Source organism: Theobroma cacao, chromosome 10 (genome assembly GCF_000208745.1).
Source record: "Theobroma cacao cultivar B97-61/B2 chromosome 10, Criollo_cocoa_genome_V2, whole genome shotgun sequence".
Lineage (NCBI taxonomy): Eukaryota > Viridiplantae > Streptophyta > Magnoliopsida > Malvales > Malvaceae > Theobroma > Theobroma cacao.
The window spans coordinates 177,457-190,723 of record NC_030859.1 but is presented as its reverse complement, the minus strand read 5'-3'; the positions used below and the strand labels follow the sequence as shown (position 1 = coordinate 190,723).

General features: G+C 39.3%; 2 protein-coding genes across 3 annotated transcripts; one reads left to right on the top strand and one right to left on the bottom strand.

Moving 5' to 3' along the window:
• On the top strand, window positions 2,563-5,373 carry LOC18585729 (cytokinin dehydrogenase 6). The gene is made up of 5 exons (XM_007008695.2): window positions 2,563-3,544; window positions 3,863-3,990; window positions 4,088-4,348; window positions 4,430-4,692; window positions 4,780-5,373. Exons 1-5 carry the CDS (start codon window positions 2,926-2,928, stop codon window positions 5,099-5,101), a joined length of 1,593 nt encoding a protein of 530 aa, XP_007008757.1. The 5' UTR covers window positions 2,563-2,925; the 3' UTR covers window positions 5,102-5,373.
• On the bottom strand, window positions 10,099-12,125 carry LOC18585728 (transcription factor bHLH91). 2 transcript variants are annotated; one of them, XM_007008694.2, is made up of 4 exons: window positions 11,945-12,125; window positions 11,045-11,843; window positions 10,475-10,894; window positions 10,099-10,377 (listed from the first exon to the last, which is right to left on the bottom strand). In XM_007008694.2, the coding sequence occupies exons 2-4, from the start codon at window positions 11,807-11,809 to the stop codon at window positions 10,270-10,272; spliced, it is 1,293 nt and encodes a 430-aa protein (XP_007008756.2). In that variant the 5' UTR covers window positions 11,810-11,843; window positions 11,945-12,125; the 3' UTR covers window positions 10,099-10,269. The 2 variants fall into 2 exon arrangements, with proteins under 2 accessions (XP_007008756.2, XP_007008755.2); XM_007008693.2 differs by having other exon boundaries at window positions 12,010-12,125.

The following is a 13,267-nucleotide window of genomic DNA, read 5'->3' as shown; positions in this document are numbered from 1 at the left end:
TTAAATTTTAACCTCAGGGATGGGGAATAGGAATAGCTATCGAGACAAAGGAGACATTGATTAAAGTGGAATAAAAGTGGGGATGGGAAACATGATAAGCATAATTATTTATTAATCACATAGGTTTGAGTATCCTAAATCGAATTTGTGCCCTACCAACCCTTCTAACCACATTCTTTAGTCCCAAAGGCATATGATGATCCATGAGGATTTGAGCATAGGTGTAATGGCGATGACAGATACAAATACTACGTGGCAATCTCACCCGTCTCGTCCGGCCTAATGGCTCCTCCACCTCCTTCCCACCACACTTGTCGAAGCCTCATTGGCCTGTCCTCAATCTCGGATTAGCCAATGGACTGGTCGAGATGACACTGACTTGGCAGTAATCGTGTCGAGTTTTTGATTCATGATTTTACTGAAGAGCATGGAAAGTGACTATGGGAGCCACGCCTCGCCGCCCCTTTGATCACTTTGATGACAAGCTGCTCCCATGATTAAAGGTTCAAACATTGTTTGACCATCAAAAAAGCCTTTCTTGCATTCCACAAATGTAGCATCCAACGGACAAGAGAGGCCCCATGTTTGGGAGAGCTTCCTTCCTTCTTACGTGTAATGGGGTATATTCATTCATTCTCCCACAAAATCATTAAGATCACCCGAAACCCTAACCTAATTAACATGTTTCTTTATTCGCGGTCGGTCTCCTTCTAGAAAAACATTCAAGTTTATACATAAATAATTCAGGATTAGGGTTCTATCTAGTTCAAACTTTCACCCTTTCACACCATAAGCTAGAGGATAAGTGAGTGCAATATCTATTCAAAATTTCATAATCTTTGGTTATGGTTATAGTATAATAATAATAATAAACTCTAAGATTAAGATGCCCTAGACTCCTAAACTCCGAATTAGGACAGCTGTTGGATTCATGGCTACTTCTTTTGAGGATGTGATTTGTCGAAAAAGAGCAAAATTGTGGCTTTTAACCCTGCTTCAATCATATCACTTTTGTTGTTTAGGTCTTTTTTGGCCTCTTGTTTTAGGTCATTTTCATTTCAATTCTTTTTTTTTTTTACTTTGTAAGATTTCCAAGTTTTCTTTACCTAAAGCAACTTCAAGTAATGGAAAGTATGATCCACAGTATGCAAGATTTTTCCTTGGTGGAATCTCACATTGGATCACAAATTACTATCTTTCGAATCAAACAAGTATATCTCTCTCTCTTAACTCAAGAAGCCATGAGATAATACTTCTCTTATATTTCTTTGTTTTCAGAAGCTACAGGCACATCAAGTTATTGCATGTTACAAACTGACTTTGATTAAACAAATGTAAATATATATCTAATGGGTTGAAACAATGGCAAGGAGTGATGAGTACTATATATAGATTTTGTATTCAAGTAGCTGGGTAAGGTACAAGTACTGGCCTTTTTCATAAAATGGTCTATATGTAGATGTTGCTCAGTCAGACACCAGAAGAAAGGCATAAGGAAAGAGACAAAAGAGGGAGGAATGTGATAGATATATAGAATCTTCCATAGGTTGGGAGTTGGGAGAGAGGGAATCTAGGGACTAGGGAGAGTGTCCATCTATAATTCAGAGGCCCTTGTACCCATGATCCTGCTTGCTGCTTTCATTAATGGAATGACACCTAAAGCCCTCGCCAAGTCCCCAAACTCTATCATCTGATCTCTGTTACATTAGGCCGGGGAGGGGGGCGAAGGTTGTATTTATGGTATGAGGTCTATGTTGAAGGCTGAATATGGTGTTTTCCCCTTTCCAATAATATCTCACCAACAGAAAAATGATAGGCGCGTCGTAGCTAGCCAACGAGAGCTAGGCTGAGGTGATACCGATAGAAATCCTACAGTATTGTCCATGCACAAGTTGTTTGCAAAAAGGGAGGAAGAAGCAATAATTGCGCTACTGTAATGTAATCTAATCGCATTCTAAATCATATAAACAAGAGAATCATTCAAGCTTTGTCCAGTTGCTGGATATACCAAAGGCAAAGGATTGAAAAAACAAAACCGAAAACAAATTAACAGCAGATTGCCAAAAGAATGGGCCTTTTCTGTGCCTGCCCAAAGCTGTCATCCCCTGGTTCATTTCTTTGCATTGCGCTCCAAAAGGGGTCCCAACGTGACCAATCATAGAGCTTCTACCATAAAGCACATAAGCATTTGAAATTCACGTGTTCCAGGGTCCCCTCGCTGCCCCACTCGGCCATCTCTCAAATGAATCAAGGGCAGTCCCTCTCATCCAAATCTGAAAATAGATACGTGATGTCTACATTAAGACAGTGATGGATTCAAGGAGGAGCACTCAATATTCGTATCGTTCATGGGAGTGAGATTGGGGGCATGGGCAAGGCAAGGCAATACCCTGGCATAAGAGGCAGAGAAACAGGGGCCATTCGACTCCCTGAGCAAAGCCATTGCTTGTTATTCTAAAAACGGGGGAAAAAAAAAAAAGGAATCCTTAAACATAAGGTTAATCAGAAAAAATTTTGGGAACATGTTTGTCTTTGGTGGAAAAGGTGGGATTGTGGTTGCAACTGTTTGAAAAAGTGCAAAGATTTGTGAAAATCTTTCTTTCTTGTAACTTTTTCTCTTCAACTTGGCTTATGTGTGATGGCTTCTCTTATAAACAAAAGAGCCCAAAAAGGACAACTGAAAGAAAATCCTAAAACTCTCCCACCCAAGAAGGCGGTCTTCATACGGATTCTAACAACTGAAGATAGGTTGACTCGGCCACCCAAACCTTCCTCTTTAAATTCCCCCCCTCACTTCTTCGCTTCCTTGGCTCTTCTACACCTCTCCTCTTGCTTTTGCCTTTGCTTTTGCACATAAATAGGAGACTCCAAGTCTTTCGTTCTCGATTCCCTCCAAAAAAAAAACACATACGAAACGAAGATACCATGAGCTACACACTAGTTAGCTTTCCCAGAAAAACGAACATGCTTTTCTTAAGAAGCTTCATGATCTTATTCCTCAGCTGCATAACCATTAAAATCAACCTCTGCTTTCCCAGCATTCCTTCTTCACTAAAAACACTTTCCATTGATGGACATTTCAAATTTGAAGAAGTTGACCATGCAGCAAAAGATTTTGGCAATAGATACAGGTTCCTTCCGTTGGCAGTGCTACACCCCAAGTCTGTTTCTGGTATTGCCACCACGGTGAAGCATATTTGGCAGATGGGTCCTCGTTCAGAACTCACAGTTGCAGCTAGAGGCCATGGCCACTCACTTCAGGGCCAGGCACAAGCCCACCGAGGAGTTGTGATCAACATGGAATCACTCCAAGGCCCTAAAATGCAGGTTCACGCTGGGAAATTCCCCTATGTGGATGTTTCTGGTGGTGAGTTATGGATAAATATCCTGCGTGAAAGCCTAAGGCATGGGCTAGCACCAAAATCTTGGACAGACTACCTACATTTAACGGTTGGCGGTACTCTGTCCAATGCTGGGATCAGTGGACAAGCATTTCGTCATGGACCGCAGATCAGCAATGTTCACCAACTGGAAGTTGTTACAGGTTTGTTAAAGTAAAATTCAAGGACAATCATATGCTGACAAAATTCAGCATTAATGAGACCAGCATCCATGATATACATAAGAGTGACACTTAGGCAACTTATCAGAACAGTAACTTTATATTTGTCTTGTCTGATTTAAAAATTCATTCGAAACTGAAATTTTAGGGGGTTGGTAGGTTCTTCCATAATGCATGTTGTAACTTCACCCATGTTCCGTAAAACATGCTTAGACAATTGGTTATCCATCATTCTAGAGGAAAAACAAAGAAGTAACGTCATGGTATATAAACTGATGTATGGACTGTACTTGAGTGCAGGGAAAGGAGAGGTGGTGAATTGCTCAGAGAAGCAGAACAGCGACCTCTTTTACAGTGTTCTTGGAGGACTCGGTCAGTTTGGCATCATAACACGGGCAAGAATATCCCTGGAACCAGCACCTGAAATGGTAAACATGGCAATCATTAAGCTGGAAGACAATTTCCAAAATGTCTTTGCTTTAGTTAGAAAGTACACTTCTTTTGACAATTCTCCCTCTTGAACAGGTGAAATGGATTAGAGTGCTGTACACCGATTTTGCCACATTTGCCAGGGACCAAGAGAAGCTAATTTCTGGGGAGAGCACGTTTGACTATATTGAAGGATTTGTGATAATAAACAGGACTGGTCTCTTGAATAACTGGAGATCATCCTTCAATCCACAAGACCCAGTACAAGCCAGCCAATTCAAGTCGGATGGAAGAACACTCTTCTGTCTAGAATTAGCAAAGTACTTCAACCCAGAAGAAATGGCTGTAGTGAATCAGGTAAAGCCACTCTTCCAACCATCAGTTGGAAACAAATAAAAAGATAAAAGGGGCACTTATTCATCTCCTTTCACTGTGCAGGAAATTAAGAATTCACTATCTCAGTTGAACCATATTCCATCAACACTTTTCATGTCGGAAGTTCCATACATCGAGTTTTTAGACAGGGTTCACATTTCCGAGATCAAACTCAGGTCAAAAGGCTTGTGGGAAGTTCCACATCCATGGCTCAATCTTCTTGTACCCAGAAGTAAAGTCCACAGCTTTGCTCAAGAAGTCTTTGGCAATATCCTGACGGATACAAGCAATGGCCCCATCCTCATCTACCCCGTTAACAAATCAAAGTAAAAATTTCACCCGAAATGAGTAATTCATCTCTTAAGATTCATGAGTATCTTAGATTAATGGAGTATTATTAATCTTGATTACAGGTGGGACAATAGAACCTCTGCTGTTATACCAGAAGAAGATGTCTTCTATTTAGTGGCATTCCTTTCTTCCGCAGTACCTTCCTCGACAGGAACTGATGGCTTAGACCACATCTTAATTCAGAACAAAAGAATATTAGAATTTTGTGAGATAGCTCGTCTTGGGGTCAAGCAATACCTTCCCCACTATTCTACACAGGGAGAATGGCAAGCCCATTATGGCCCACAGTGGGAACTTTTCGTCCAGAGAAAATCCACTTACGACCCTTTGGCATTGCTTGCTCCTGGCCAAAGAATATTTCAAAAGCCAATAGCTTACTCGTGATAGCATCCATGTAATATATAGTAACTTTTTTTTTTCTTAAAGAAAAAAAAGATGCATTGCAGCATGCAGGGAAATGTTTTAGCAGCATATACTGTAAATTGATACTACTCAGGTCCAGGTGCCTCTTAAATATTGTAATGTACAATGAGGAGGCTTAAGTCTAGTTGAAAATTTTTTTTCAACCAAAAAGGTCAACAATATCATATGTTAAGTATTGGCTAGAGTTGTAAAGGCACTGGACAAAAATCAGTGCCCTAAAGGGATTATGTAAATACTGAATTTGCCTGTTAACTGCTAATTATTTTCTCTACAAAGTCCAATTGCTGTAACAGTTTCAATACAAAATTTCCACAATGAAGGGAACACCAGATTTAGATCAGGGTGGAGAGAAAAAAAGGCTTTCAGATTAATGGTTTCTGATTTCCTATTAAACAAAGTCAAGTAAAATACTAAATTTAACATGGACATACCTCCAAACAGGGAAACATTGCACCTGCTGCAGCATCTAACTTGCTTTCATTGGTACCATTCCATGCCAAACTGTACTGTGATGAATGCACAAAGGTAATTTGTTTCTGGTTCAGCATCAACAAGTATCAAATCATGGCATAAAGCCATTTGCAAGCAGCTAGGTTCTGAAGCCTGAATTGAGGCTAGACCATCAGAGCCTGCAGCCTTTCTTTTCCCAAGCTGGGATGCTATAATCTGGTGCATTCTCCGCTGTTCTTCTACCTTCTATGCCAAGTTTCACAGTCTTTTGAGCAGGTAGCCCTGTCAAAAAGTAAATGTCTTATTTTACTTTAGTCTATTACACGCTCTTATAATTCCTTACAGTAAGCAATCAAGGAAAAAGATGTCTAAAGTGAAGCAAGGCATAGAATTAGGACAATATACAAAGTGGAGAAGACATAAAGATTATCAGAATGGAAGATTCCCTAAAAATTCATGCTTTCTCCTTGTCTTCAATAGAACATGCAAGCGTCTCATGGAGTATTCTGATTTGTTTGATCTTCATTTCTCTGAAATTATGACAAGCTCTACCTGAATGGCTTTTACTCTTGGGAAAAACTTGATAATGATCACTTCCTTTATCCTTAGGGATCAACTGACAATTATGAGTCTAAATGGATCTTTTCGGTTTTATCAAACTTTATCAATTTCACATCAGCCAAAAAACGAAAAGATGTGTGGATAAAGTGGCTAAAAAGGAGAATATTTTGCTGTTTAGGAGATTCTGGCATCTGTATGTCAGAGACATCGTGGCAATGGTTGCCACAGTTGATTCTCTATTCAATCACTCCACTGTACATTGTTTAAGTGAAAAGTTTAGTGACAAACATGGCCGCCTCTATGAATTTTTAAAATGCAATGGTTCAGAATATCTGCCTCCATTTCTGAAACCACTCAATAATACCAGAGACACTGCGAACACAACAGTGACAACATAATTAAGCAAAGCTCCAGATTCCCATGGAACATTAAGGTCCGTTGGAGGAGAATATTCGAAAGAAAAGGGACTAATTACAAAGGATATGCATGTGACTGGAGCCGGTAGATATAAAGAAAGACTTTAAGTCATTCCCACTGCAATTGATGCCATATTACCGTTCAGAAAGTAGAGAAAGTCCTTTTCAAACCCACGAAATGAAAGAAGTAGTAGAGAAATTAGTCCAAAGAATTTAGGATGTATTAAGGTTTCCATCATGCCAAAAATGTACATTTACTGGCATGGCACTCAACCCATAAATCGGTGACTTTATGAGCCAATTAGTGTGAATTTATAAACTTTCAAACTAGAGAGATATCAAGTAAGCATAGCTTAGAATATAATTATCCTGCATAAAGATGCTGCTGACTCTGATATTGCTTTTCTTGTGACAGTCCCGCTTCTGGAAAATCTAGTTTGAAGGGGAAAAAGAATCATTTACAATCAAAATCACTGCGATCAAACATTTCGTTAGTGCTAGATTGACGACTACAGCAGTGATAAGTGATAACCATGGAACTGGAAATACAACTCATGATGAGATTCTAAGACACAAAAAGTAAGTCTAGTTGTCACAACTTGATCAGAACCAAAGAATTAGGTCAAGGAGTAAAGATTGCTCCATGAAGGACATGTCACAATCAGGTAGTCAATGGAATGTGAGCGGGTAGAGCGATGAGCATAGCATGTAAAAGTTTGTCTATACACAGACAGTTGTGTATAGTCCAGCTTCCAATGATTATCAATAGGATGATACCTTACATTCAGATTTAAATTTATCGACAACTAAATGCAGTGTCACACTGTGTATTTCGTCATAAGAAGCTTCATGCAGTAATCACAAATTCATAGAATTATCAAAGATGCAACTAGTGCATTCATCAGCCTATTATAATTGAACTGTTAATCACACTTCTCCAAAAGTGAAAAGATTTATGATAGCACATGAAGGCAACACTGTAATACTTGATAAACTCATTGACAGTTATGTAGAAGTAACCATGTGCAGACACACATAATCAGAGATAGAGAGAGATAGATCCTACATACATCTTTTTTCTTTTTTTTTTGAATGGCAAGTGATCCTACATACATCTTGACAACCTTTATTGTAAACTAACTAAAAGTTGAGCCTGGTTCATTAACAATTCCCACCAAGCCGAAAATTCCAAGTCTTCAGTTAAACAGGCAATAATGAGGCCATACTTATAGGAGGAAAAAATTTGTCAAACAAAGTTTGGCACTTATAGAACTTCTCTTCATGGGAGAATTTTGATTTATATATGAAGATTGTAACCTATACAAGCAGCCAATAATTATCTGATGCTGCCATATTTGTTTGAGTCATTGTTCACACCAAAATTAGGTGTACAACTTTTGATCAGAAGATCAGGCAAGGCAGAAGATTTGAAAGATGCTTTTCTTGGAAGACAATGACAGCAATTCTATGTCACTTTACTCAAACTATCAACATTTATTTACCCCCTTTAAGAGGGTTCAGGTCCAAGGTTCGATTCCCACAGCCGCCGCACCCCCCCCCCCCCCCCCTGCCTCCTCTGCCCTTGGAATCTTCCTATGTACGACCAAATAGTCAAAAGGAAAGCTAAATCCATCAAGGTTCACTGTCCAAACTGAGGCCAATCACATAAATGGGCTTTTCATTTGGTTCATGCCCAGGATGCGGGGTTTCTAATGTGTTATGAAGAAACAAAACAAATCACCCTCCTTGAAACTCAAAAAAAAAAGGAAAATATGAAAAGAAGAATAGAAGAAAGAAATAAGGACATCGCTTAATACAGTAAATCCTAGGATTTTAACTAGCATGTATTGACTGCTGAACACAAAAGCCATAGACAGGAATGGTGTATACAAAATGCTCAAGAATCAACTTCATTGATTGGTATATGATATATGTTATAACAGCCAGAAAAATAGTTTAAAATATAGTATGTAGCAATGCAACCTAGCTCTACAGAACATAGTCCTGTACATGAATCTGCATAGCAGAATTATTTGATTCAAGAAATCATAGGTAAAAACTGCAAAAATCAGCTTAAACAACACAAATGAACATGGTAAAGAAAGATCTCTAAGTATCTCCAGAGATTAGATTTTAGGTAAGACAATAGAGAAAAGAATTCATTTTGCTAAGGAGACTAGTTTGGCAAAAAGCCCCGTTGCATTGAACACTGAATTCAACGACAAGAACACATTGGTTGATGACTAAAGTCTATGCTTGTCAAGCAAAGATCCTTTAATTTTTAGTTGAGAAATACTTTGATCAAGATATTGTTTAGGCAAAAGGAAGGATATACTGAACTCACTACAATCAATGCAGCTCATATTAATGACAATGTAAGAAGCAATGGTGTATGAAAAGAAAGATTGTAAAGCATGTCTTTACTTTCACCACAACTATGGTAATTATGAGACCATCTACTTCAAACAAAAGCAGAATTTACTCACCCGTTTACCTCAAAGAAATTTGGAGAAACGCTTGCTTCAAACCTTTTCCATCTCTCCATTACTTCCTTCTGCAGGAATGAAATTTATGTCAAGACAATAATTGATCAACTGAATATTCCTTGTGGACCAAGTACCATCATATGGCAAAGTGATCAAGCTTGAGTTACCATAACCTTGTCACCAAGATGTTCCTACAAGAAGTAACAAAAAACACTCTCTGTTCGAGTCCACCACAGCTTGTAATGGTTCTTTTCATGGTTAACCAACTTCGAAATTGATACCGCTCATGCAAGTAAAATGGTCAAAGTCAAAATCGGTCAAATTTAGCAAATTTGTTTGTGTACATCACTGATTGAACATCCCTCACTTTTACAACTGGTTGCTTACAGAGATTAGATGACACTTGAAATTTGAAATATATGAACTCGATCGAAGTCATCCTTGCCCTTTGGAATTTACCAGCCTTGACTTAATTTTCTATTCAAATTTCTCCATTTTTTAAACACTACTTTATGGGTGTTACCAGGAAAAATCTATACTTCAACGAGAAGAACATCCCAATGAAGGAAAAATCATGGTGTGTCTGTTAATTTTCTGTTTTATTTCTCACTTAGTTTCCTACGCAAAGTTTAAATCAATAATAGCAAAAAACCTACTTGAAACACTACGATTCAAGAACCAGATTCTCCATAAAGGCCAGCCGGTGGAAAATGACCAACCATTTTCAGAAAAATAACAAAGAATCGTACAACAGCACATCAGAAAGGTTCTTATCAAACTGCAACAGAAATGTCATTCTACACTGCCAATAGTGCATCAAAAATGTGAAAGACCTCTTTTGTTATTTGGTTTGACAACCATAGGCTGCGAAAATTCAGTGAAGAATACTAAACAAAACTACACTGGAGACGACCTGCTATTTGTTTTGACAGCCGCACACCAAAAACAGATAAGTCAGAGAAGAAAGATAGACGAAGAAAGCTAGGTGAATCAAAGTTTCGCTGGTTGCAAAGAAGATATATATGGAGGAAGGGAAACCAAGCAATAGCGAAAACAAAACCACATCCACTGCATCTATATCAATGCTAATGAAAATAAAGTAGTATCAGCAAATCCTTAATAGTACTATTCAAAGTAATGTATGATAACCCAACAACTGAAGTCTGTTCATTCCCATTGAGAAACAAACATATGAAACTTTTCCATCGTTGCCAAACTAGAGACAAGTGCTACTGGTTGGTGGAGCAGCTGCATACTGTCTATCCACGCCCTCGATGAGCTTGTTTGCTATGGCACTAGCATAAACAGAAGAGCCTTCGTATATCTGCATCCATGGAATCATGATCATCCGATCAAAGATATACTCAAACATACACATGCTGGATAAAACAATGTAAATAAATGAGTTAAGGAAAATTTACCTTGGTGTTGAAGAGAAAGCTGTAATAGTCACCAACGTGGCCACCAGCAACATGGTGGAGATCCAACTGAAGCTCGTCGAGGAGTCTGGACACAAACAGCAAGCAGTTGATCTTCTTTCTTTGAACAAGTTTGATGGTAACTTCATCATCAATAATGCGTACATCAACCTCAGTATCCTTAGACTTCCTCTGAAGCCAAGAGCTCCTCAAGGAAGAATTATAGCATTGGTCTGGATCCCCTAGAGGCTTGCACTCAACATCCCCGGCATCAGCAGCACTACCAGCATCTTCAGTCTTAAGCCTCTTGCTCCTTCCTTGGCCACATCTCTTTTTCTCCACCAGTAACTTAAGCTCATTAACTGTTCTAACAAGCTCTTTGATGTAGTTTATGGCATCCCCCACTATAGATGCTCTATCGGTCTTGGTTGCAGCCGATTAAAATGTGTTTCCCCACCACCAAAGAAATATAATAACACCAAAAGGATGAACTTTTTTAGTGCTTGTCATTAAAGAAAGAAACTGTTTTAATGTTGTGAAAAAAGAAAGAGAGTGATAAACTGGTTAGTGTACCTTGGATGGGTTAGGGACCATATTCCTCAAAGCCTTGTACTTGTCATTAAGATGAACTCTCCTTTCCCTCTCGGTAGCAAAGTGTTTGGTGGTTTTGCCAGCTCTATTTCTGCCTTTGCCATGGCCAGCCATAGAGATGCCCCTATTGAACTCAAGAATCCCATTGTCCCCATCATGATAAAGTCCCCCGCCCCCACTGGCCTCTCTGTCATCAGCCGGCAAGGTGTAGCCATGGGGCAGAGATTGCAGCAACTCCCTGAAAACAGGAGGCTGAGGAGGCAGGTTGAGATGGAAAAGTGGGTCATATACAACAGAGGAGGCAGGTGCGCTTTCAAAGGAAATGGAGGAATTGGGAAGAAAAGAGCATCTGGGTAAATGGAAAAGGTTGAGAAGGTCAGGCGTTGCAGGGTAAGCAGCTTCTGGGGATGAAGAAGATGGCACCATATTGAAACTTTGTTGGTCAGCAACCCAATTGGACTGATCATAGGAAAGCTCCTGAGTTAGTTGTGGAATCAACAGGGTAGTGTTGTTATTGTTGGTGGTGTTGTTATCAAGCATGTAGTGTTGTTGGATTTCCATTTCCACGGCAGCAGCGGCGGCGGAGGCATCTTCATGCTGGTGATTATTGTAAGAAGAGAGATTGAGATTGTCTTCCAAACTGTTTTGGCTGTTGGTGGAGATGCCCCCGGCCAGTCCCCCCATGAGTGCCTGGCAATCCGTCATGGAGTTGGGATCAAAGCAACCACTGTCCTCGTACACTTTCATTCTCTTTTTCTCCTCTTTCTCTCCCTCTCTTTCCCTTTTCACATAAGCAAAACAAAACCAGCATTAGCATATAGTAATAATAGTATTCTTATATTTAAAGAGTAAAAAGAAGAAGAAGAAGAATAAAACTTGTACTAGTTCATTGGGAAACAATGAGATGAGACCCTTTTTGCGCAATTCCGGAGGGAAGCATGATTTACCTTTGGCAGAAGAGACAGATATGAAAAAGGGTAGAATTTGGTTCAAACTTCAAACTCTTTTGAGTTTTGATTTGAGAGAGGAAATTTGGTTGTTTAAGATTTTAGTAGTATTTTGTTTGGAGCCTGCCAGATTGCCTAGTCTACCTACATATCATGTGGTATTTATAATACTACTCACTATGATTATAGACATGTTGTGATTATTCTACTAATTTAGGCTAGAACTGGGTAATTACACCCCTTAAACTCGTACTCTAGATGATAAGAACAGAGCTGAGAAAGTTGAGGAATGGGGAGCATCCTTTCCTTGATGATTGATTGATTGATTAGTTCTTATTACCTGTCTTAGGAAGAAAATGTTGAGTTTTAGTACTTAAATGTCCAATCCAAGGTGGCATCGACCCCTTTGGGAAGGTTGTTACTTGGTACTCAGATTCCCATCAATGGGGCCCTTACATGATCTCCGTATTCTGATTTCTGAAAAGACTGTCCCGCGTGATTTTGCACCCTCCTGCGTCCCGCCTGCCTGCCTCAAACCCTTTTCCCACAGCCCCCCCCTTCTATTTTCTTTCCTTAGCCACAAAAAGGGAAAAGTGATCAATCAGTATCAAGTCAGCAACTGATTATAGGTCTTATCTATGAACCAGTACTCTACCTGTCTACCATACCAGAGTTTGACCATCAATTTTACATTAAACATTAAGGATTACTTGCAACAGTTTGATCAACACCAACATTTTTACAATCCATCGGCATGGTGTTGTGGTGTCTGATGTCCACCTTACAACCTGCTGGTTCCTCCATTTTATGTTGTAGAGTCATTACATCGACAGAACCCCATACTTAAATAATTTTCATTTAGAAACATAAATTGGATATGGTTTTCCCCTATCCTGTCAGGTTTCCTTTCTACATACGAGTGCATGCAAGGAAAGCAAGCAAGAGGATGAGATGGCTAGCTTTGTAATTTGGAGACTCACGCGATTTGTGGTTATTTTGCAGGGACAGAAAAAGTTTGTTAGTTTAGGTGGGAATGGGATGGGGAGATGGAGGTGGGGATGGAAAGCTGTAATTTTTTTTTTCTTTTTTCTTTTCCAATTTTATTAATTTTACGAGAGAAAGTGTGGGGCCCCCACCTCCCTCCAAAAGTAATTCTCCATGCAAACTGCCCGCCCCAACTAACCACCCCCCCATCACTTGGATTTCTTTCCATCCTTTATTCTCTCTCTCTTCAATCGATTCTTAATACTATTATTAA

What these genes read in the sequence shown, in the direction of transcription:
- LOC18585728 (XM_007008694.2), bottom strand. Translation starts at nt 11,809, where the DNA reads ATGAAAGTGTACGAGGACAGTGGTTGCTTTGATCCCAACTCCATGACG. An exon ending in TGGTCCCTAACCCATCCAAG is followed by an intron (nt 10,895 to 11,044) that starts GTACACTAACCA and finishes GCTGCAACCAAG; the next exon opens with ACCGATAGAGCATCTATAGT. An exon ending in GCTTTCTCTTCAACACCAAG is followed by an intron (nt 10,378 to 10,474) that starts GTAAATTTTCCT and finishes CCATGGATGCAG; the next exon opens with ATATACGAAGGCTCTTCTGT.
- LOC18585729 (XM_007008695.2), top strand. Translation starts at nt 2,926, where the DNA reads ATGAGCTACACACTAGTTAGCTTTCCCAGAAAAACGAACATGCTTTTC. An exon ending in AAATGGCTGTAGTGAATCAG is followed by an intron (nt 4,349 to 4,429) that starts GTAAAGCCACTC and finishes TTCACTGTGCAG; the next exon opens with GAAATTAAGAATTCACTATC. An exon ending in TACCCCGTTAACAAATCAAA is followed by an intron (nt 4,693 to 4,779) that starts GTAAAAATTTCA and finishes TCTTGATTACAG; the next exon opens with GTGGGACAATAGAACCTCTG.